The 25,203-nt window shown below is 34.2% G+C and overlaps 4 protein-coding genes across 8 annotated transcripts; 3 read left to right on the forward strand and 1 right to left on the reverse strand.

Annotated features, from left to right (window-relative positions):
• The first annotated feature begins 424 nt into the window (after positions 1-424).
• On the forward strand, positions 425-4,022 carry LOC108724639 (uncharacterized). The gene is made up of 2 exons (XM_018451097.1): positions 425-934; positions 3,234-4,022. Exons 1-2 carry the CDS (start codon positions 616-618, stop codon positions 3,554-3,556), a joined length of 642 nt encoding a protein of 213 aa, XP_018306599.1. The 5' UTR covers positions 425-615; the 3' UTR covers positions 3,557-4,022.
• Positions 4,023-6,164: 2,142 nt separating this feature from the next.
• Positions 6,165-7,723, forward strand: LOC108724634 (uncharacterized). The gene is made up of 3 exons (XM_018451092.1): positions 6,165-6,405; positions 6,516-6,722; positions 7,203-7,723. Exons 1-3 carry the CDS (start codon positions 6,301-6,303, stop codon positions 7,437-7,439), a joined length of 549 nt encoding a protein of 182 aa, XP_018306594.1. The 5' UTR covers positions 6,165-6,300; the 3' UTR covers positions 7,440-7,723.
• A 1,247-nt stretch (positions 7,724-8,970) lies between these two features.
• Positions 8,971-15,889, reverse strand: LOC108724607 (uncharacterized). 5 transcript variants are annotated; one of them, XM_018451056.1, is made up of 5 exons: positions 15,427-15,889; positions 11,545-11,691; positions 10,877-11,074; positions 10,392-10,532; positions 8,971-9,933 (listed from the first exon to the last, which is right to left on the reverse strand). In XM_018451056.1, exons 2-5 carry the CDS (start codon positions 11,596-11,598, stop codon positions 9,415-9,417), a joined length of 912 nt encoding a protein of 303 aa, XP_018306558.1. In that variant the 5' UTR covers positions 11,599-11,691; positions 15,427-15,889; the 3' UTR covers positions 8,971-9,414. The 5 variants fall into 5 exon arrangements, with proteins under 5 accessions (XP_018306558.1, XP_018306555.1, XP_018306556.1 ...); XM_018451053.1 differs by having other exon boundaries at positions 11,467-11,691; XM_018451054.1 differs by having other exon boundaries at positions 11,467-11,691; positions 15,413-15,455.
• A 4,222-nt stretch (positions 15,890-20,111) lies between these two features.
• LOC108724647 (uncharacterized) lies at positions 20,112-24,118 on the forward strand. Its single transcript, XM_018451105.1, has 5 exons — positions 20,112-20,243; positions 20,470-20,544; positions 23,178-23,300; positions 23,627-23,728; positions 23,811-24,118. The coding sequence occupies exons 2-5, from the start codon at positions 20,470-20,472 to the stop codon at positions 23,886-23,888; spliced, it is 378 nt and encodes a 125-aa protein (XP_018306607.1). The 5' UTR covers positions 20,112-20,243; the 3' UTR covers positions 23,889-24,118.
• Positions 24,119-25,203: the final 1,085 nt, after the last annotated feature.

Raw genomic sequence — 25,203 nt, forward strand, 5'->3', positions numbered from 1 at the left:
ATTAAGTAATGTATTCGCACTGCATGTAATTATTTTTGGTTTTGGTCTCAAAAAATGAAAATTAAATAACAATAATTTAAAAATACAAGAGATAAGTCTAAAAATAGAAGAGAAATGAGAGTGTCGCGACATATGATAATGAAAATGAAATTTATAATGATTTTATTGATACTTCATGAATAATTTTTCATGTATTGGTGACATAGGTCAGTATAGAGACAAGATATTCCACTCTATCAAGTTCATTTCCATACGATAATTTACGGAACCGCAATTCTTATGGGATGACACCGTAAGTTTCGTCGTGGCGAAAAAGCCCACCACGATGGAGGGGTACCCGCTAGACTTACATGAAACCAAACCCACTATTGGCGGAAGTTGAAATGGAAGGGACACCAGTCTCATATATGTTCGCCACGCACGCTCCACAACCACTTCGAGCCTGTGACACGCGGTCCAAGGCTACGGTTGACGGTCAAGATCAAAGAAAAAAAAACGAGAGGGTGACGAACGTGGAAGCCAGTCGTCAGGAAAGTTATCACGCGAATTTCGTAGTGATAACGGTGCGCTTCGATCAGTGAGAATCGTCAAATTCGGCGGAAAAGACAGGCAACCATGAGGATAATCACGCCGGTTTTCTTGGTCCTCGGACTCACTTTGCACGCTCATTGCATGGCAACGGAGAAGAGCAAGCCAAAGGAGGAAGGCATCCTGGAGTGTATATTCACCGACAACGTCAGAAGTTGCCTCAGAACGAGATTGGCCCGCGACCTGGACCAGATCGAGTTAAAAGTTACCGGGAAAAAAAGCGAGCCACCGATGAGCGCGGTGATCGAACAAGCTGGCAATGTCATCGCTGAAGTCGTTGATGATCTGCAGGAGAATAATGCGGAAGAAATCATCAAGGAGGATGACGTTCAGAATGACAATATAGGTGAAAATTAGAAATCAAATAGAAATATTATTACACAATCCAAGGAAAACAAGAAAATGAAAATAATGTTATATTGAACGATCATGACAAAAAATTGTCATAAATTCGATCAATAATCAATCAATATGACAATTTCAACTTTCTTGTTCTCCTTGGATTGTTGTGAGAAGAGAGATAATTTCAATATCTTCTTTATCGATTCTTTTATCGAGCGTATTATGTTTCTTACTTTAATTTCTTAATTATCATTTCCTTATCATTCTATTAATTATTTCAAATTTTCTTAGTTTTTTTAATAGGGTACTGTCCGAAATTATATTATAATGTTTGATAACGTATATAATTCTTCTAAGATAATATAAACCCTTGCTAACTTTCGTACAAACAAGGCACCACTGAATTGTGTGTCAGCATAATTAAGCTGTCATAGATCGAGATCGACGATTTCGCAATTCAGATTTCTAATCGCGATGAGACGGCACGTGGAACTCTTGTAAGGTCGTCCATGCACGTCGTATCTTCTTCGCACTTCCCGAGAGGCACCGTTGGACAAAGTCGGTTAACTTTTTCCGAACTCGTAACTGCCTTCTTTATTGGAGATGTAACAACGGGAAGTCAGTTCATCTAGAGTGCACTGAAAATTACTGTGCCGATTTTCTTCTCTATTACATATATTATTTTTCTAGTTTTTCCGAAACCATGTCATTGTAATCAGTACTTAAGTAAAATAAGAAACATAAGAAATAATTTCGGTATAAATCTATTAGTAATAAAGTACTTGACTAATTGCATTTATTTCATATCCGTTTTTTATTAGGAAAGAATGTAATATTCCATACCTTTTTTATGCACTTGGCATATATTTTTTAAAGATTTTTTTTAGATTCAACTTATCTATGATAATTAATTTTTGATACGTGTGGTTTTCATTTATGATCAACATTTATATCACAATATTGTCATATAACTCAATGTTATATAAATAATATATTATAAATAATTGTTTCCTTTAACTATTAATTAAATATCGTAATTATAAGACAACTGACAACTTAAACAAAAGTACCGCTCAATACTCAGAAACGGAGCCGACAAGAAAGGAAGTAGTATTGACATGAATGAAGTCTATGAATGAACAACGTTCAACTGTGTATATCTTAGATCGATGCGGGAAAGTAAATCACATTGACAAGGCGAGGAAGTTTCGCGGATTCGGGAAACGTACATCGCGGTCATAAAGTGAATGGACTTACCGCCGTTGTTTGCATAACGTTTAAACATCGACCGAGTGTCAATACAAGCGTAAACATTGTAGTTAACGCGCAAGGCGAACCGCAAGTTAACACGCTATCGGAGTTCCCGTCTGGGTCACTAGCTAGCTGTTTAAATGTTTTGCACGCAATTGTGCTCGTGTACGCGTGTCGCCGACGTTGTAAAGCAGTTTATTCTAATTTAATGCCACGACTTAGGCAAATCGACGATAACGGTACCGATTGCATCACTCGCCATTTTCTTGGCTATTTTTTCCAGCAAAAATCAACAAACGCGAATCATACGAGGGCGGAAGAAATAAGTATTGGTCGTCAAATATAAAATTTTTAATTCGCAGAACAAACGGAACGTCGCGTTTTAGAATTGCTCTAACGAGATATTAATCGTCGAACCTATCAAAAAAGAGAAAAAAACTAGACTTTATATTAATGAACAATAACGGTACCAGGAATATTATCTTTGTTATCTTTTGGAGCGTACAAAAAACTGTACGGTACTTCCAACGTAAATTGCCAACGACAAATTGAATAATTCGACAAGCATTACGCTAATTCGCTACGATTCATATCGATTTAACATTCTGCCGATGAGGAAAAGTGGAACTAGATATCAATTAAATTTTGCGATTCGCTATAGGATCCACTCGGATAGCTTGACATTAGAACGCGAAAGACACATTATTTTCATGTTGGGAAAAAATTCGGCCGCGAAAGCGATCCGCGAGACTCTTTTTAAAAGAAAGTTGTACCGGTTGCGGACGATTACGTGGCGCATAAACCAGACAAAATATACTCCAGGTGAAGGTTTGTAGGTCAACCTGCGTGGAGATCTTCGTAGTACGTTTGCCAGATTGCGTGCTTTAATTAAGATCGATCCATACCGCGAATTTTCATAAAAGCATTATTTCTGATATTCGCTTTCACTTGCAATTATCTACTGCGTTTTCGCGTTCTAAAATTCCTTTTTGCGCATAGATTAGCGTCGTAGAAAATTGTACGATGTAACAGAATATGTACAATTTTTTTAGAAGAGGCGCGCAAGAAGAAGTTCAAGAAGAAACATCTACAGAAAATTCTAGGATTAGTGATGCTGCTGAAAGCGAAACTCAGCCTGTTGCTGCAGCTGATAAGCACTCACTTCCAGTTCAAGTTCTTCATCATCGCCGTCATCTCGTTGATACTGAACGCTGCCAGATTCTGGATAGAGATCAAGAAGCCTTCCAAAGTTATTTACTACGAGCATGCACAGCATCAGCATCACTACGATCACGACGATCACGGTTACTGGGGAAGATCGTCGAATGAGACGCCTCATGAACTCGCGTACCGCTCTTACGCACCCACGGACTGATATCAAAATTGCATAAATTTAACCGAGGGGACGATCGTTTTGCGCGAGAAAGATCAAAGAAGAACCGAACGATGACACAAATTTCGTCGCAAAATGATTACCGTTTCACATCGTTCTTTATTTATTTTATAGTTACTCTTTAGTCCGAAAGTCAGGAAATATCTGCGACATGACGTCGATATTTATACATTGTATAGTATTTATTTATTTAATTTATTGCATGCTACGTCGGCATATGTTACGATCATCTTGAATTTCACTTTAATTAATGATGGATGATTTAAGATTTCTCTGACCTCTAATTATCATATATAAAAATAGTACTCTTTAATCGCCTTAAGTCATACCAAAGTTACTTACGAGTACCTGTTCTATCTCGCCACAAAGGTATTTTCTTAGGATCAACTATTTTAATTAAAAGAACATACTATCACTCGTATCGTGACTCAACAAATCTTAAAGTTTAACGCCTTTCTCTGAATGTTTATCTCATAATATAAATATACATATGTAATAATAGTAGAAAAATTATATATATTCTAGAAAAAAAAGTTCTTTGTAAAAGACAATAATAATTTATAATGGCAATTTTACAGAAACATGTACGTATTAAAAAATTTACATAATAAACTGTACGAGTATACGATTTCTCTCGCGTGTCTTCTTTTGAGACATGATTGCAGATGTTACATTTATCGACAAAGGAAAACGAAAAATCATCACGTTGATGCAGAGAGAAACTTGGGCGATTCTGATACACGAATCGCACGACCTTCTTCAGCCGCACCGGTGGACCATCCTGAAATCTTTGTATTCCTCGTCATAGCACGATGGATAATGCGACTGGAATCTTTAAGGAGCAGCGATACTTTCAGGGTGTTCACCTTGCTACTGATCATTTCAATGATAAACGCACGAGATTTGTGCAACGATTGCGGCTCATCGATGCTCCATGAACCGCAGGAAGAAGTTTCTTACGAAAGAAACGTGTGTCTGACAGTTTTTTTTTTTTTAGAAACCTTAAAATAAAAAATAAAGAAACGTTCTTTCTGTAACTTATATAAATTTGCAGAAATAAAAATGTCCGTTTATTTAATTAAAAAAAAGATGAAGGAAGCAGAAATTATAGATATGTATGTATGATAAATATCTATATTTAACAACAAAATATATTACATATTTTCTTTATATGACTTGCTTTTATTTTTGATAGACTATATAATATCTACAAATATAAAATCACATATTTTCCATGTAGAAATTATTGTTGCCGAGGAACTACTACGTTTTCTTTAGAAAAGATTATTACATGAAAAAAGTTTTGCTGAAGCATCTAATTTAGCTAGATATAAATTTAAAAATAATTTTTGACTACCAAAATAATTATATAGGACACTCGAACTGGTTGCTATAGAATGCCAATACTTTTTGCAGTATTACTTGTCATATGCTTGAATTTCCTACATAATTATTTTAATAGTCCAAACAAAATTATTTTCTAATAAGATCTATATTTTTAGATACTTCAGCAAAATCTTTCTTTCCGTTCACGCAAGAGTATCTTTTCATGCACATTATCGATAATCAAAGCAGTAATTTCATAATCGGATACATTTTCTCATTGATACTATTAAGTATTCATATCCCGAAGAAACGCCGTTCGCGATGCGGCCTTAACGAAGATAAGGCCCGGCTGGGACTGACCTCGAATTTCGACGGCCAAATTCGTGAGAAAGACATCCCGTATTCAATTGGAACGCAGCCAATCGCGGAATGGGACTAATGTGTCACGTTTGGGGGTAAAATAGGTGACTACGGTATAGAAAATAAATCCGTGAGGTCGAAGAGTTTGATTGAAGCCAGAAATTTGAATCGCCACATAAGAATTTCGGCACGTTTGTTCGCATGACATGTAATTTATATCCGTCCTTCGAAGTGCCGTCTGTCTCTTTAGGATCCTCATAGACAATTCAACGTACTTGAAGACTCTTTTAAAAATAATCCTTTCTCGATAGAAGGACCTCTCTGACTGCTAATGTCTTGATAAACTATCAATTGTCGTTGTTAATGTTTTGCAAACATCATCGTGTTTCATAATTAAACATAATTAATTTTTAATATACTTAATATATAATTGTTTAAAAAAATTTCAAAAATAATTACACGAAATTATTTGTAATCACTGCATTGGTAAATCATATCCGAAAATTTAATATTGTAGTACATAGTTAAGTTAACAGCAGATTGAAGAAAACCAATAAAAATGAGTGAAATAAATTTAAAAAAAATATTCTTTCAAATATTATGTACGTGATTTTCTACGCAAAAAAATCGTTGACAATGTAACAAAATACTTCTTTACGCTGTTAACAGTAATATAAATAAAAATTGCCAAATGAGCACATTATCAAGCCGAAAGCAGCGGCATTTGCATCGGACCTTCGAAGATGATGTGAACGTCTGACGATGGTCATTGGCAGACCAAACGTGATGGATATACTGATTTCAATGTACCAAGAATCGACCATTCATACAATATTCAAGATCTTTACACACAGTTCACTATATAACACCCTTCTGCGAATCACATCATCAGTCTTCTCAAGATTCCCGAACACAGAACTACAATAAAACATCGTATTTGTCGAAGAACCAATCGTAGTAACAAGGGACCACCAGCGCTCGAAGAGATAACACAAGAAAACACGCGTATTCCGCGATAATAAAATCATCTCATTGAAATAATGATACGGGAAAAGCTCTTCACCGTGTTGCTTCTCGGTCTTCTCGCGATAGCTGTTAGTTTGCCTCAACAGCCGAAATCCAAAAGGCCTACTCCAGTATTTAAGGTTTTTATAAATATCGACATTTTTGTATTCTCTCCTTTTCATCAACAAATTCGTCACGGATTATCGCATACACGATTTACGATAATTAAATTTGTAATCAAATTTTTTAGCAATCTAAAACTGGTGGCTTGCTGCTTCCCGACAACGCAACGCTCATTCGCGAGAACATCGTCGATACCTTTTCGTGCAACGACAGAATTTACGGTTATTATGCCGACATGGAGAACGAGTGCCAAGTGTTTCACGTATGCATGCCGCAAACGAGGGGATCAATTAGATGGAGCTTCATTTGTCCCGCCGAGACAGTTTTCAACCAAGTAAACTAATATAATATTGTCGCGTTTCGACTTACAAAGGGTGCCTTCCAACAAGTAACTCAGTACGACACAGTAATCATCTCATCTTTGTTTAACATTGGCGAACAACAAGGATGTAATGATGCACCGTGTCACATCGTCTCATGTGTATCTCTTATTGAAAGACACCCAAAATCTTCCTCGGTGCTCGCAAATAATTATCACTCTTCATAAACTATCGAATTACAATAGGATGATAATTATTTGCGACATGTATATACATATGGAAATAAAATAATTGTCATTTTTAATAAGTCAATATCATTAATGCTTGGTTATCATTTTATTGCGAGACATACAAAGTTTGATTCTACGTCTCGATATATTTTCAAAGCAAGACAAAAATTAAGAAATATTTTCATACTGATATCAAATATAGTAACAATTTATTTTTTGTTTGGTTTAAAGTAAAGACAGTACAATATTCTGATTTATTTATAGGCAACATTCGTATGTACACAAACGGAAAGCTCGATACCATGCGAGGAATCGGAAAAATATTATGTTTTGAACGAGTACATCGGAAAGGAGGTGGAAGAAGAAGAAGAGGCGGATCAGGACCGAGGAAAGAAAAATGCGACGAAGATTTTGGAACCTGAAGTAGAAACGGTGTCGAAAAAGTCATTCCCGAAAAATTCGAGATTGCTAAATGAAGAGAAGTTGTTTCGGCTTTATTAAAAGAAATATATTTTTTCCTATTTAAAGGAAATCGCTCTATGAAATGTGGTGATTATTATGATTAGCCAATCTCAATTAGAAGATATTTTAGCTTGTTTTTCGGTCAAGATTGACTAAACGCTCATTTAGAATTTAAAATAAATCGCTTATAGATCGCTTATAAACTTGCCTTCTAAAAGCTCTCGTAATGACAAATAGTACATAAAACTAACATTTAAATTATTGTCACACGTACAATGTACAAAATATGTTATTTCAATTATGCGATGTGTAAAATAAAATTCTGTACAGTATCAGTGAAATATGTGTAAAACATAAGTTGTAATTATGTAAAAATATATTAAACGTTCGCATATGTAATTATTTATCGAGTAAAATAAAAAACGCTAGAAGGAAGTTGACAATTTCATTTAACTTGTTGTATTTATACACATATTCCAAGAGAAAGATGATGTAAACGTTATTATTAAAGAAAAATCTTAAACATTGAGGTAAAAATCATGTAAATCATTTTTTATGACTAATAATATAAGTACAGGCGAAATATATATCTAATACTGATAGATAAAGCGCAAAAAGGGCCACGATTATGAAAAGGAAAAACGTTACACGATTGTCCCAAGCCTAAAATACGTAAAAATCGTGACGCTATAACTCGCAAACATATTAAAAATAAATCAAAGAAAGAACTTAGCTTAAATAAGCAATATGTACAAAACAAGAAAAAGTGTGGCAACACTATCTATTTACAGTAATTGATATGTATCGATATTGGTCCTTTGTAAACTTAATTCAATACGACTAAAAAAATATAAAAAGTACATTAAATGCAATACATATATTCTCTGTTGCTATTATAGATTCCGTTAATGTTATAATATTACGTAGCTTTAGTGTAATGAAACTTAAACTAGAGACACACATGCACACGTAAGACAGCTAGAAATAGATCCAAAACAATCGTCTGATTCGTTAATCATCGTAAAATTTTCATGAAATCGTACAAGTCGCGACGCTGGAAATATCATCCACATCTCTCGCGTTCCATCGTTTTCTATTTGATATCTTTGGATAGCTAGCTATCATGCCTCGAATAACCGAGACCTATTTAACTTTTCGCAATGCCGATAAAATAATAAAACAAACAACAATTATACAAACACACATATTCATATAACAACGTTCTGATGATAAATATTTCTTTCATCTTCGAATTGGCGCACCAATTCGTAACAGATATATAGATTTAGTACATAGTTTTAAAAAAAAACTGTGTACTAAAATATATTTCTTCTGATATGAAAAATCTCCTTTCGGAAATATGATACAGAACGTGCTGCATCCACGATATTAATAAAAAATAATTATTTACTTGATATAATGATTATGATTGTACCTATAACTATTTACATAAACTTATCTGTCAATTTTTTTATTTATAGTATATGTATATATATTTATTAAATGCATCTCAATTTATTTTTATACAAACGAGATACATTAAATTTTCTTTTTTCTATGCTGGATTAATTGTTCCATTGTAAAAAGTAATGTATTTCTCTAATTTCTCGATTTTAAACAACACACTGTGTATGAAAACTACAAAATATCTGGAAAATAAAAAGTATAATGTAAATGACTTTGCGAGAAGTGACAAAAATACGATGATACCTTTTTGAAAATCTAAAACTACATTCTACCCTGCATTGTCCTTTTCAAAAAAACATTATTTGAGGTATACAATAAAAAAATCTATTTTACATCGCGTATATAGGATACAAAATCATATATTTCTAAATAGTTTTCGAAATATACTGTATAAACTCATTGCTTTTAAACTCTTTTTTATATTTTTCGTGTAGATCCTTTTTAAAGATGCCCGTTTTTTAAACTCTTCTAATTAAAAATTTATATATCTATTATGTATATTTGTATCTTATATCTAATAATCTAATAAATAATATTATTTCGAAAGTTACGCTTCAGAATCCATCGTAAGATCCGCTTCAATTTCCTCAGGGCTCCTCAGGTCGATCGCAAATCTCTTCCTGGCGGTGTTTACGCTGACTCCGGTCAGCTTTTCCTGAGCCTTTACGGTCTTGGAGTAAACATCGAAGGCTGCAGCGAGAGCGTATGTCAATTGCCTCGCATAGTATTTCGACTCGCAGACAAAACCATGACATTCAAATGGCGAGATTCTCCTGAAGTTCTCCGTCTCGCGAACCACGATCATGGAAAAGACTCTAGTGTAAACTAGATCCTGCACTCCGTAGGAGATCGTCTCAATAGGATACATTCTGGATAAATTGGTATCCTGCTTCCTTTTGTCTAGTGACAGCAAGGCAACTCCCTCCTGAGAAACTACTAGCTTGATAAGAGGCAGCATTGTGTTAGTCGGCAAAGCCTTCGCAGCAGAAACCATATTATCGACGGGCCTTCTTGTGTGTTTGATGCCCCAGAGGCCTCTTGCATCATGAGACCCCAAATATTTCACCTGAAAAGGGTCAATCTAAAAGATTCAAATACGCAACGAACTTCTTAAGGATAAAATTCGTGGAACAAAGCTTTGAAATTTTACGCGATCTCCTTTTAACTTCTTTAAGACTATTTTTTTTTAAATTACAATATCAATCGTGAAAAAATTATGACAAATAGATTTTTCATTTTTAATAAAAAATTATGATTATTTTATTTTATTTTAAATATTAAAAACATTAATTAATTTTTTAATTTAAAATTCAAAATTCTTATATAAAATCTTTTTCTTCTTTTCTACATATTATTTTCATATTACGTAAAATAGAAAAAATATATATATAAATTATACGAGTGTTCATAATTGTTATTGCAGTGTGTATATTCCGATGATTCATATTTAATTGGAACAAATAAAGTGTGAATATTAAGAAAAATTCAAACTTTCTTATCTCTATTAAAAAATGAAAATTGTACCTGAAATACTTGCGGCAAATCTGTAGAACCCTCAAAAACATTATTATCAATGGACAATCGTGACAACTTCGACACGAGATCTTTCTTCTTATCGTCAGAAGACACCTTCTCCTTCTTCATCTCTTTTACAGGCTGGTCCCTCTGTTGCAAATTCACATTTTTTTAACGCGCGAGTCTAGTACTAATGTAATTATTTTAGGACCACAATTTAAAAAAATCCAGGAGTGATCGTTTGATCAACTAATCTAATCAACTAATGATTCAAAATGTCTAACGAATAGGAAAAGAATGCGAATGCATCATGAATTTAAATGAAGGAAAAGTAGAATAACGGGATAAGTTACAATGCTTCGTACTCTGCAAATATTTTATGATAAATGCTAATGGAAACGGCAAATCAATCCTATCGTAACAAACAATCCTGAGCGCGTCTTTCTAAGTTTCTACCTGCGTTCTCCACGAGAGAGTCTTAAAACGCTACTCACGGGAACGTTATCGAGCCGGCAGTGCCTTGTCGTTGACCTAGGCTTGACTTTAAGATGGTACTCCACCACGTTCGGTATGTTCGGAGTGTTGGGCACGACTGAGCCAGCGGCGGTTGACGCGCGTTGAGGGACCTCGCTTCCGGCCCCAATCAGAGGCGCTGGTGTCGTTGATCCACCTCCACCAACGACTTCCGATGTCTAATTACATTTTATCAAGTTGTAAACATCAGTCTACTTTCATATTTCTACAATACGCTCCTTAAAGTCTGAATTTTAGACGCTTTATGTTAATATTTTAACGTAAACGATATCTGTCCGAAACCTTTGTTTGTTACTATTCATACATTTATTTTATTGATTTTTTAATACTTAAATAACACAATTAATAAAAATCTATATTTATTTCTTGTGTTAGAAGTATATAAAAAATTATTATGTACGTTGAAAAATTTGTAGTTCTAAGCAGATCATGTGAAATATGGAAGTACATCTCTTTGAGGTTTCCTGTAGTTATTTATGTTAAACATTATTATTGTTTGTAATGGGATACAACAAAAATTCTTTCTATCCTACACCAATAAGGAACCAACCTTAGGTGGAGAACAGATTAGATGTCCAACGTTATGAACTGTATTCTTATGTGTTTGTTCATTATTAACAGTGAAAACTTTCTTTAAAACATTGTCCGTCCTCTTCGCAAAACCAAAGTCCTCGTCCTCCATAGCTAGACGGTGAACACAAAATTTGTCACTCTTTCTTGATTTCCTCTTGCCTTTTTCTCTCGTTTCTTACAACGAGTAGAAATAACAGGCTATCTGCAAATAATTTGCCAATCAAGATGCATTATTCTCTCTCGTATTGTTAAAGCTCTTATCATTTTTATACAATGGAATACAGAAGATGTCTACAATTCTTGCGATGATTTATAATACTTTCACCGGGTCGCATTCTCTGAAATGTGACTTTCGTGTACGAATAAACCGCGCATTTCGATGAATAGCTCGCGAATTTAGAGCAGACAAGGAGGATTCACCTCGTGTCACATTGTAATTATTATTATTTGAAAGTTCGTCCGGGCGCGAAATTAAAAATGGACTTAACGTCCAAATTTAAACCGGAAAACAGCTGTCGGGCAGCACGTGTTGCACCTTGCATCGTACTGGTTCCACGAAGCCTCCTTTTCTTCCTTTCTTCCACTTCACTGCATCGAACCGTATATTTGTGCTATTTATAATAAAATCATTCGGGCAGAACCTTTATTTACCGTACGACGTATAAGAGAATTAATAAAATTTTTATTAAGATTTTTTTATTATAAAAATTGTGGCACAATTATTATGCTCTCATTATTCCGATCTTATTCTTTATACACAATATTGCCATTTCCAACAGTAATAATTACCTGCTCGTTTATTTTCTTTCTTTGTAATTACACAGTAAAAAAATTTGTATATTTGTGTTGGAAACGGTCCATTCACGTTTGTGTTAACAGTTTGTATTGAATTTTTTAACGTATTCGAGTGTTAATTTAATATAATATGATTATGTTATTTAAAGATTTTTTGTGAAATTGATATTCAATGTTTCTTAGTGTCAAAATGGCACAATTTACGAGTAAATGAACAAGTAACATAAAAATAATGTGTTTAAAACATAAATTCTAAGACAAATGGATGAAATATGTGTTAATTTAACATATCATAAATATTAATTTTCTGAAAAAAAAATGTTCCCATGATATGTTTACAAACTAGATCGATGTTATCTTCCTTTGTATTTATTCTCTTACTTAATATTTGTATTACCTCTAACATATTCATCTTGTGTAAAATTAACTCAAAAATTTGAGTGGACCGTTTGGAACATGCAATTTATGTCAAATTCAACACATTTTTTCTGTGTATTTTGACATAATTTTTTAATATTCCATATATTAATTTGTGTACCTTAACTCCAATCCTTGTTGTATCAAAAATAAATAAATATATAAAAGAATTTTATACAACGGCCAGACGTTCACTGTTTTAACTTTCACTGTTCTCTGCAATACGCGTAGCGACAATGACGGGTTTTTGTCCGCGTCCCCGTGATTACATCCCGACAGCGGATGCGCGGGATGCAATTGTATCGGCGATTTTGAACGTACCGGGGGTTCTTTCAATCCACAGGAAATGAGTCAAGTGACCGATAGTCAGGTGAGGAAGAATTCATTAATGTATTCCGTCGGTTACAGGTGTGTTTCTGTTGTTCACACTTACACCCGCGAGCGTTATTTTGAGAATGCGTAATAACAGTTTCGATCTCATTGTCAGTGTGGGAAAATGCAGATTTAACGTTCTAAAAATTAAATAAACAATTACACAAATCACTATACTACAAAATGATTTTAAATAAAAAAAATTTATTCCTTTTTATTGTATAATACATATAATGCCTTCTAATATTGCTTTCTTATTAAAATTTTATTTATTATGCATCAAATGTATATAAAAAATATATACCAAATAAATATTAAATTAAAAATAATTCTATTAAGGAGATTGCTACTCAAACATACATTGCATTTTACAATTTTTATTCGTGCACTGCAGAATATTTTTAACAAGTTTTAGAAAAAAATCTAAACACAAAAAATAGCATGCAAAAGAGAAAGAAGAAATTTTATAGGACGCCCTTTACGTAGCTGTACACCTGTCGTCGTGTTACACCCGCGTACAATAGCAGAATTGTTAATGCGAGCAACTACTTAGCGGGTGTCTTGTAAAAACATCTTCTAAAACAAGCTTTTCTACTTTACGCACAAGTATGTCTTATCGACGCGACGGAATCGCCATCGCATAAAACAGACGTTTGTATGTTAAATTATTATCGTGCATATCGAGAAATTAGAAGACACCTCGATAAAATTAATTAGCACCCTAGTGCATGTGCGTAAGCAGCAAGAAGAGAAGGTTCGGGATGCTCGATAACGGTAGTGTTAGCAGATGAAATGGAATCGCTGCTCATTATTACGGTTTCCTAGATTTCCGTTAGTCTCCTCGACTATACCTTGCAGAATCTCGGCCTTTTATATAATAAAAGATAATAAAGAGAGTTACTAAAAAAAAATATTCTGATGGCGCGAACAATCGCGCTGTTCGCAGCACGTTAGACGTCGATGACCGTACATTCTCATCGATATTCACGGTCGTTGAAAGAAAAAAGTTGCAAACGCCGCAGAAATTTATACGACGTTATATTTGGTCGATGATTATATCTGACAACGCGAAATCAACCAATTCCCCTTTTCATGCACGTGGTAGGGTGGGAACCGGAAACGAGCGCCGCTGGATGTCTGACCGGAAGTTATTACGGTTGTGTCACGAAGGAGTTCTAACGATGCGTGCCACGCATACGTACTCACGGAATTCGAACGGCGAGACGGATTGAATTCGTTGAGGAAAAACCTGACGGTATGTCGTGATTAAATCGTTCTAATACGAATTCCCTAAAATACAAGCATATATCTTTTTAATCCCGATACTAATCAAGATTTCTGATAAAATAAGCCGGTAAAATCAAACCGTGGAAGAAATTATGCAAGCAAAAAAAATCGTTCCATATGGCGTCCGATGAAAACTATCTAGTATCTCTTTATATTCGCTTCATTTGATATGCAACGAATAATTCAGATGGCAATAAAGATGGCAATTTTATTGGCCTTCCATTTATCTCATATGCTTCTTCATTTTTGCAATTAAAACTATTTTTCTACGGCCCATAACACATTGCGATAAAATATGGTGTTTCAAAAATGTAAACTTACAATTAGATAAAGAAGTTATCATAGAGATAAGCTATGATAAAGATATAGAAATATTTTACTCATGGTTATAACGAAGTCGTACAAAATTAAAAAGAACTCTTCTTTTGAGTTTTTCATGACTTTTTAATCACATGCGAGTAATTCACTAATCATTAATTCAAAGATTCTTTTTCGTTATTATTTTTTTTTCAAACAATAACAATACGAAGTGCGTCATCATGATTATTGAACCGTTTTATCATATTTTGCACAGTCATCATCCGCGATAAAGACGACACGTCACGTATCATGGATTTAGGATCAAATCGTTGTTAGATTTTCGACGAGAAAACGCGCAATTATTCGACTTAGAGCGATTTATCGTCCGGTGGCGCAAACGCATGGATGCGTACAATTTACAATTGCATAAGCATGGCAAGACGGGAGCGAAACTATCGGACGATGAACTTACGATAGAGAGCCACGTCGAGCGCAGTACCATCGATCGTTAATTTAAACAATAGCCCCATGTTAATTACAATGATCGTCGCGAGCCGTCGGACCCGATGGAAATCGAGTTGCGGCAAGTCGCAACGCGCGACGAAACACAAACGCGATGCTCTTTATCAGAGAAATCACAATCCATTCGGACAAAAAGATTGATCTATAGCGATCGTGCGGAATCCTGCAACTCGCAACGCGATTCGGAAACGGTCGGAAGCATTAAATATTCAAAAAACGCGGCAGATTACCTTCAACTATTTACCTTCACTTTTCTGCGCTCGGCGATGGTTGACATGATCGACGAGGTCACATACACACTTAAGTACACGCGTGTACGCACAGCACGTTTTAAATCGAGGTAGGCTCGATGTACGTTCCACCCAGGTGCGATCAGCCGATCTCGATCTTACCGTTCGACGCACCTGCGACGAGCGACGACGGCGGTGGCTGAAAAAGTCCACGCTTCCGGAAACATCGTCGCGTCTGGCAGGACGACGGATGCGGCGACGATGCATCCGCGTGCAACGGGGCCCGCCGCGGCTCTGTACGACGGATCCGAGACCGGAATATCTAGGAGAGAGAACGATTGACGGGCAACCTGTGCGGTATGCACTGTCGCGTACGTGCGACTGAAAATGTAGGACAGCGCGCCGCGCCGTTCGTTCGGAATTGCGCTGACTGATAAAACGGAATGAGCTACGATATAGGCGTACACGTATGCACATTACGTACGCGAATGTCTCTGAATAAGGCTGGTACACCTGTAATAAACCTGAGTTGACACAGGCGATAAGGTCTGACGCCACTGAGATTAATCACAATCGCGACGAGGAAGTGGAAACTCTTTTAGACTCAGTTTCTAGAGATCGCGGGATTTGATTTTGAATTATCACAAAATGTGTATCACACAGAATATTTAGTCACATGTTTACATACGCTAGAAAAAAGAGTTTGACAAAGCTACTAAATGCTTAGTGAAATAATGCTAATTAAATGTTTTAGTTAACATGACAAAAAAAATTTAGGAAAATAAAATTACTTTCGGTTATATTAACCAAATATTTAATTAGCATTATTTTACTAAACATTTGGTAGCTTTTATCGAACTCTTTTTTCAGTGCACCTACAGAGAACATAGTTTATAGCCATTTGTAAATTATAACAATTTTTGGAATGGTAATTAATGTTATGTCTTCAATATATATAAAATGTAGTAATAATGGGTTACTCATTAACATTGTTGCGGAATAACTTCCCAACATTTAGTTTCAATTATAATCCTTATTACTTACATAAGTAAAACACAATAAAATTCATGCGACAGAAACGATGCGCAACATCGTCGGAAACTTTTAATAGCGAGAAACAAAATTTAGTCGTGTCTAAATTATTGTAATCCTCCGTCAAGTCTACGCACCTCTCTCAGTTTGCTCCCATTCTATCCTTCATTTCACGCAGACATCAATCGTAATCGTATTGCATAATATGACGTAATAAAATATACGTAAGATTCGTAATTAAATCAGCGTTTACACCAACAATTAATACGAAACGGTACAGACATAGATGGAAACAATGCCTCTCCCGCGAAGTCATTTCTCTCTTGAGAGCTAAAAATATTAATAATGGCATGCGTGTCGTAATTCACAAGTACTTATTTCTTGTATTATTGGACTTATCGTCGGCGATCAACAAATCTTCCAAGAATCTCTCGGATTCTTTTCCAGAAACTATCACTGATCCGCGATGAATTATATTATTTGGCTCTCGGCGAGTGGTAAAAACGTGAGAATAACTTTCATGCTTCTTTGTTGGCATCCGGCGACAGGAAAGAAGACGCTCGGAAGTCAAGGCGTTATGAAATTACACAGGATTATACGCCGCAGACAGCATCGTGCGAAGATACTGGGCCGCGAACGGCGCGAGAAATGTTCCTCCAAAACGCTTCTTATATTTCTCACATATATAATATTCCATTATACTATTATTAAAAAGAAATAGAACATTTTTTGATCATCAATGCGAACTTGATTAAAAAGTTCCGAGAGATTGCTGAGCAATAAATTCTCTTATTAATTGTAAGAGAATTACGTGTATACTTAAACCCTTTTAAAAAAAATTATACTTATATATATATAAACGCTTCTCGCATTATAGACTTTATTTTTGGACTTTTATTTCTGGATTATCTTTTTCTTGTTTTCAGGCCAACAATTTCTCAACGTAAATTTAAATTAGAATTATTTTATAGCATAAACGATGTGCTAATGACAAATTATTCAATAAACGAGAGAGACATTTTCATCGTCAGCATTTTTCCAGCGCAGTCTCGTTCGCGCGTAAAAGTAATAAACAGATCTTCCCACGGTTGTCACCTTTATTTTGTAATCGCTCCGATATCTAATTAGCTAGTAGAGAGATAATTTAATTAGGAACAACAGTCTACGCCCGCAGTCTGTGGCACTCCGCATCCACACGCAACGCGAGCTGCAATATGATCCGTGCGAAATCGGTCGCAAAAAGAGAAGGGATGCGCTCTCTTAGTGTTTGTCTCCTGTCATGCTTAAAATATATGCTATTATTGTATCTATATATAATATGTAACATAACGTTTTAGTAATGTATAATCGATAAAACGTAACGCAACGTAATAAAAAAATTGTTCTATAGGGGATAAAAAAATGTATTATATAAGAGTATAAAAGAGCTTTCTTTACAAAGCTCGTAGTTAAATTTATAATTATATAATATTTAAAAAATTAAAAAGTATAATTAATATTTTAAAATCTAAAATAGTATAATTATAAGAATTTAAAATATAATACTTAAAGTATTTTTTGCTTCAAAGGAAAAAACGATGGTGCATAATTCATGGCGTGAGTGATCAGCGACCCGTAACCGCCGGATGTCTAATTTTCCTCTGAGTTTACATGTCAATCTGGAAAAGCTTGCAACTGTCAATTATCCATCGCTAATTGGTACGAAACGCGTTTCGAAAATGAAGGGGTTCGGAGCGGAAGATGCTGACGCGCGTGCAGTAGAATGCAAATGAACGAGCTCGACCTTGCACAAGGTGCGGGATTCTTAATTCAGTGATATATCACAAGGTCATGTTCTTAATGTCTTTATTTTATGAAGATTTTTTTTCCCGAAGCAATCACTCATGTGCGCGTCTGTCGACGAAATCGTCGCAAATGTCATCACTGTCCCACAGATCAAAAAAGCAACGAGCTATTCAATCCCTCCAGCAGAATTTACGAAATTAAAGGTCTTAAAATATCTTCTTCATATTGTTTGTGTAATTACATCATAATAGTGGTATAAATTCGTATACACCAATATCTCATTAGGGGATACCAGCATTAGCAAAGATCGCACTATTGAAACTATAATGTCATTATGATTCGGGGTGAAAGCGTTAGTTGCCAAAACAGGAATGGTGTATGTCACATTACGCCATTGTATCATCACGAGAACTTCAAGGAGCAATAAGAGACAGAACGACGTAGATTCACATTTGTTGCATCGTATTATGACGGACAAGCGGGAACGTTGCGCGACAGCGCAACCTTGGATATATCTTGCACGATAAGAACGAATCATTTCGGGATCCGACCTGCTGATGAGCATTTCCGTTTCGCGGAAAAATCTAAACTAAAAAAAAATGTAAAAAGGATCGTATCTGATTGAAGAGATCAACGCGCTGATCTCAACCCTCTTTAACGGAGACGCACAAAACAGTAATTAACGATACGATCGCACGAACTAAGAATATTTGATCGCTTATGTAACAAAATGATACGTCAATCATATTCTAGCAAAGTGAAAAAGCGTTGAATACTGACGTTACGAAAACAAGAATTTGCAGTCAATATATGATTCTCTTCGTTATACATATATCATATTTGTTTGGACGCTCTAGTGCATATTAAAGTCGTAGTACACTGATTTTATTTATGTAAAAGTAAAATGCAATATTTCAAAAATAAAACACAGATTTTATTTAGCATTTTAATTAATTTTAATAGCACAATCAATTATATTAGGAATTTCTCTCTCATAATTTAATCTATTTTTATATTTATATTACACATTTTTACATTAATTTGTGTATAATGGCTTTAACGTACACCAGTACGCATTGAAAGCATGCAGTCGAATTCGCTGAATTTGTACTCATATAATATGCTAGAATAAAAAAACGTAGTCTTTCTTACTACTTGGAGATGCGAATTAAATTGCGGATTTTTTATCGTAATTTTAATTTGCTTTTTTTAGGTGCGAACTATATTTTTATTTGCATAACTGGCATTTTCCTTAGTCGTTTGCAATTCTAACAGTTGCAAGAATAATTAGACACATAACTCCCAAGTAAAAGTAGCTAATTCATTCAACGTATCTTGATCATGTGAGATATCGAATCTTTTTCAAATTAACTTAAACTCTTTACATGGACTTAATATCTTCACGAGATATATCAAAGAAAGGTTTTCAGTTAAGGGTTCCTTTTTTGTTTTATATATATATATAGAAAATTTAAGCTGTAAATAAAGTTTTATGAAAGTTTGGCAAATTTCTATAAAGATTTTGATGCAAAAGAATTAAGAGATAAGAAATAAATAGATAACTACAATTATTCGGAGTTTCTTCTATTTTGAGGGAGACAGAAAGAAGAGCATAGGTATCACAATGGTTCAAGTACGACGGTTACGAATATTTTCACGGGTGTTAGAGCACGAGACGATTGCGTAAGAGAAGAATCTGCTGCACCATAGAAGAACATCCCTCCTTCCACCGCTCTGGGATCTTCTCTTTCTCCGTTCGTTTGATGTGGGAGCCCCAAGAAAGAGAGACTCTCAAGAATCCCCCCTTTTGTCTGGCTGATGTCTAAAGCCATATATATACCACCACTTCGTAGAACAATCCTTTAAGAAAGATACTTTGGAAGTAGCATCGCCTTACGAAGCAAATCGAATAAGTGCGGTACACGAAAAACTAAAAGGACAGAGAACACGGAAAGATAAATGTTCACCACGCACTACGACACTGCGGACTAAGGGGATCAGATTTTTCGGAAAGGCAAGCACATCACTTAATCCTCCATCTCATCTTTTTTCCCCACTAATTTTTATTACTTTTTAATATTCAAAAATAATTTACAAAAACACTTTAAAATTATATAATAATAAAATCAGCAAAATAAATCTTTGTGAATTTAATTTTATCTCTACAAAAATATTTTTATATACCTTTAATTATATTTGCACATCAATATTATAGTAATTAAATTTTCAACTCTCTTTAGATGATTTCGAGGTACCAAATAATCATCTGCGCTCTTTTGCTTTTTGGCGCGGTTTTACTCTATGAAACAATGGCGGTAAGTTAAAATTCGTGATAGTCTTTCGATCTTCCCGCAAATCGTTTCTCAAAACTCACAAATAATACTGTGGTTGTCAAAAAATGAATCCATGAGAAAAATTGTCTTCGTCACATAACGATTGTGCATGACGTGGTAGTGGGAGAAATATTTCGTAAATACTCCATTTTTACAAAACCTAGCACGGTATATTAAAATTATCATTTTCATCGTCGCTTCTCACGATGTATCGCGTAACAATAACAGCGAGTGAACCGTACCTGCACGCATCATCTTTCTCTTAAGGTGGTAACATGAAGTAATTCATTAATTAACCATCTTACACGAACATGTTCTCTCGTCCGCGTATGAAGTGCCTAGTTAGACGAAGTCTATTCTGAATTTAATCTGAATGCACTCTAAATCCAACTCATGAATAATTCTACAATGCCGAAATTCTAAGTAAAGTGTCATGATTTCGATATTACATTACAAAAGTAAGAAATCTCTAAAAAGAAAAATAATATATGATTATAATTAGCCGCGTTGCTTTTTCTTATTTTTTAATCTAAAAATATTCAATATTATATAATATTAAAAAATGTTTACATTTATAATATATTATAAAATATTATAAAATATTATATTAATTAATTTTAATGAAGAAAAGAAAACAATGCATAAACATTCAGAATCGTCGCGTCCGATCGTGCAATTAGCAGCTAGAAGACATATTTCACCGGAAATGATGAACGCGAAACCGATGAAAATCGGGATAGAGAATAATAAGCCGAGAAATAAAACGCAGCTTCAATGCCACGAAGCTAACAAACGGAAAGATAAGACACTTAATTAATTTATGCAATGTCTGCATTATCCTGCTTCGACTAATGCATCTTTCACCACGTTATTCTGTAATAATTCAATTATTTTTTGTACAAACAAATTCATTCATAATTTTTTTTTATACATGTATGTATATCGGAATATTTGGTCTATCAAATTATCTTCTTTGAATTATACTTTTTGAAAATAATTTTGCTATGTTTATGCTCACATATTTTCATTGAACAAACTTTGAAAATTAGGTTAGATAATTAGGTTAGAAAATTTGTGCAAAATTTAATATATTTTATGTGTACACTTTAATTTTTGTGTCATTTTAACACAAGATGAATATATTAGAAAATAATACAGACATTATGTAAAAATTAATATTAAAAAATGTAACATTTTAACATAATTTAGAAATAAATTGTAAAAGCTTATTTCTTCAGTAAAATTAACATTAATAATATGTTAAATTAATATATTCATCTTTTATTCATCTTAGAATTTATGTTTTAAAATTACATTACAGTTTTTTATACTATTTTAACACTTGCTCGGATTGTTATTTTATTACTAAGAAATGTTAAATATTAAAAGTTGAAATAAAATACTCTCAAATATCACATTGTTAACAAAGTATACAAATCACATTATATTAAATGAACACTCAGGTATGCTAAAAATTTAACACAACAATTCTAACAAGGACTAATTTTAACACAAGTAAAAAAACTTTTTTACTATATGCTTACATAATAGATTTGCTTAAACTTTGACACATGTCATTCCTTAGAAGTAAAAGTGCAACGTAACTAGGTGAATCTCTCACCTTTTCGGTGCCGGCTTTCTTACCACGCGTTGGAGTCACCAGTTAGATTCGGCGCGTGGAGAAGGAAGGGACCATACATCTGCATACGTACACGTGAAATCGTAAACAAGAGATCGTATACAAAGCCGTGAAGATGTGCATCCGTTAGGGAGGAACAATGTAACCTGACTTCCGGTCAAACATTGGCACGTGCACGCACTGAACGGTTTCGAGTCGATGCGTTGTGTCGCAACTGCCTCTTTATTTTTTCTCATTTTGACTGATGGCCAATTACGAAAACAATCCGGTATCGCGTTCTATTTCTAGTCTCAAAGTAAAGAACCGGAAAGCATGGATGTATCAATGTCATTAACTAATTAATTTAATGTCGGTTACAAAAAAATTGATAATTTTTCAATATTTCTCTTTAATTTATTTTAATAGTTTAATTAAAATAATTAAATTTATTTAAAAATAATAAATGAGCAATTTTTATAATATAAGACAAATAAAAGAATATTTTTATAGGTATAATCGCAACATTTCTTTGCATGCAATAATTAATGTAAAGGAATGAATTATAAAATTTATTGACATAAGTTAAGTAAGGCCAAATATGCGTGCTCGTATTAAAAAGAGAGGAAGTCCGATTTGCAGCATGTATATCTACATTCATTCCATATTCTATTGTCGAGATGATATTGTCGACATATATATGTCGAAACGTATTGTTATTGTTCCAACAGAACAATAACAGTAACCCATGGTTATGCTTCTCCAAGTTCCACTGTTTTCGCTAATTGTTTCTATGCAATCGCCGAGATTTACAATGCAAATTAGAATGTGTCCCACATACAGCGTAATAATTATGTAATCATTTCAAAAACTCGTAAATAAATCATTATAAGAAAGGATTCATTTCACCAAGGGAAACGATTTGTGAGCGAATTGGTAACATCTGTTAAAAAACGATAGTTATCTATGTATAACATGCATAATTACTTGTGCGTTGCAGCAAGTGGACGGTTACACACCTGGCGTGGACTATCCAATTTACAATTCGGTGCCGTTCGGACTCGCGTTTACCTGTGGAGGAAAGTTACCTGGATACTATGCCGATCCAGAGGCCAGATGTCAGGTGCGTCCATATGGTCTCATTTCAATATTTCCAGATTATTTAAATGCGTTTCATATACTTAATAAGATTCCGTTGATCTTTTTAAAAAAAATGTATTAAAGAAAAAAACTAAAATATTTTAAATAAATAACCTGCAGATTATTTTATAAGAATGTACGAAATATTAATCGAATATTATTTAGAGAAAAATATAAATTTATGCTTTATTTATTTTAAAATATTTTATTTTAAAATATTTATAGAGGACCGCTTGAGTTAAGTTGGAAAATTTATTGTAAGATAATAATTTAAAAATGTAAGATTAATATTTTACTTTTTTATTCAAGGTGTGGCATTGGTGCTTGCCAAATGGACGTCAGTTCAGTTTCCTTTGCCCGAATGGTACAGTGTTTAGTCAAACCACTCGCGTTTGTGACTGGTGGTTTAAGGTATTTAAACTATTTAATATAAACAGGATACAATTATCTTGAACTAATTTCGATTCTCTTTAAATTAATTTTAACATTGCAGGTCGATTGCAATGATTCACCGAGACTTTACGGCAACAACGATGAGCTTTACAGAGATGTGAATGGAAATAAAATCTAACGACTCCTATATTTTTTATAAATAGTTGTATGTATATTAATAAACTTTTTTATATATATGCTTTTCTCGCGAACGCGTAACATCATCGAAAGTATAATTCGTCTGCAAAGGAAGGTGAAAGTAATACGCGAATCCCTAGTTTGCCGATGCAGGAAAGTAACAGAGATGTCTGCCTTATTTATCGCTGTTAAATAAAATAGAGTTTGCGAAAAGGATTAAAAATTTTTTTTGTGATTCTATGAATTGAACGATTATATTTTCACAAAAGTAAAGAAGTGCTTCGTTTTTAATCGCATTTCCTAGCGCTACATTTTGTACGAAATTTCCGAAAAATAGTCATCAAAATGTATATTGCAAAAAGAAATCGTAAATTAAAAATACAAATCTCTTCTAACAGAGGAATTAATTGCAAAATTGTCGCGATCGAAGAAACAGTTGTCTGTGACAAGAGCGTTAAATTAAATTCATGTTCGACAATTTCTTGGCATGATTGGACAATAGAAAGTGAGAGCTCGTTGTGGCTGACCAGCCGAACCCCACCTTCTTCTCTATCTTTCTCTCTTAGACACTAGCCGATGTTACAATTTTACGTTTACAGTTTGCATGCGCGTCTCGTTACTCGGGACACCCATAGCGTTTTGGTCTCTTTCGTAATTTCGATCTCTTGATCCAGGAATATCCTTGATTTTACATTTCATCACGCAATCATTTTATTCGAATATTTCTGAAGATCATTAAATTGTCAATGTAGCTTTTATTGTTATCGATTTATCAGACTCGATTATAGATTCTTTCGCATAAAAACACATTTTTATATAAAATCCCAAGGATAACGAGATCAAAGACTATTCCATTAAATACAGGAGGTCTTAACGTCGGCAGTAGTAAAAGTGACAGGAGAATTGATCGACTTCTACTTTTAATGCACTATTTGCGATGTCTCATCCGGTCGGTTGTATTCCGATATAAACTGAGAAGATAGGAAAATTGTAAATTAAAATATTAAATTAAGACTCAGTAGGGTGTAGCAAGATTTATATCGATGTAAGATAATTGGAGCGTGGAAAGCGCGCAGTTGTGTTTGCCGAAGATAATGTTGCACTCTGGCATTAAATAAATCAAATTAAATTATAAAAATCATTAAGGACAACAACCTTTCGACGAGCGGTACAAAAAACACCGAACCTGATTTTACGTACTTCGACCTTCCGCGCGAAGAAAGCCTATGATTGCGAATAAGTATAGTAGTGAGTCGCAATTCGAGCAAAAAGAGGAAAATGGAGAAAACGAGGAACGAGAAGCATCGTCCTTGGTG

Source organism: Mycetomoellerius zeteki, unplaced genomic scaffold (genome assembly GCF_001594055.1).
Source record: "Mycetomoellerius zeteki isolate Tzet28-1 unplaced genomic scaffold, Tzet1.0 scaffold31, whole genome shotgun sequence".
Taxonomy (NCBI): Eukaryota; Metazoa; Arthropoda; class Insecta; order Hymenoptera; family Formicidae; genus Mycetomoellerius; species Mycetomoellerius zeteki.

Excerpts from the sequence above, each read along its gene's own strand:
- LOC108724647 (XM_018451105.1), top strand. The coding sequence starts at position 20,470 with ATGATTTCGAGGTACCAAATAATCATCTGCGCTCTTTTGCTTTTTGGC. Across the intron at positions 23,301-23,626 it reads ATCCAGAGGCCAGATGTCAG|GTGTGGCATTGGTGCTTGCC; the intron begins GTGCGTCCATAT and ends TTTTTATTCAAG. Across the intron at positions 23,729-23,810 it reads TTTGTGACTGGTGGTTTAAG|GTCGATTGCAATGATTCACC; the intron begins GTATTTAAACTA and ends TTAACATTGCAG.
- LOC108724607 (XM_018451053.1), bottom strand. The coding sequence starts at position 11,598 with ATGGAGGACGAGGACTTTGGTTTTGCGAAGAGGACGGACAATGTTTTA. Across the intron at positions 10,533-10,876 it reads GCCGGCTCGATAACGTTCCC|AGGGACCAGCCTGTAAAAGA; the intron begins GTGAGTAGCGTT and ends AATTTGCAACAG. Across the intron at positions 9,934-10,391 it reads ATTTGCCGCAAGTATTTCAG|GTGAAATATTTGGGGTCTCA; the intron begins GTACAATTTTCA and ends GACCCTTTTCAG.
- LOC108724634 (XM_018451092.1), top strand. The coding sequence starts at position 6,301 with ATGATACGGGAAAAGCTCTTCACCGTGTTGCTTCTCGGTCTTCTCGCG. Across the intron at positions 6,406-6,515 it reads GGCCTACTCCAGTATTTAAG|CAATCTAAAACTGGTGGCTT; the intron begins GTTTTTATAAAT and ends CAAATTTTTTAG. Across the intron at positions 6,723-7,202 it reads CCGAGACAGTTTTCAACCAA|GCAACATTCGTATGTACACA; the intron begins GTAAACTAATAT and ends ATTTATTTATAG.
- LOC108724639 (XM_018451097.1), top strand. The coding sequence starts at position 616 with ATGAGGATAATCACGCCGGTTTTCTTGGTCCTCGGACTCACTTTGCAC. Across the intron at positions 935-3,233 it reads CGTTCAGAATGACAATATAG|AAGAGGCGCGCAAGAAGAAG; the intron begins GTGAAAATTAGA and ends CAATTTTTTTAG.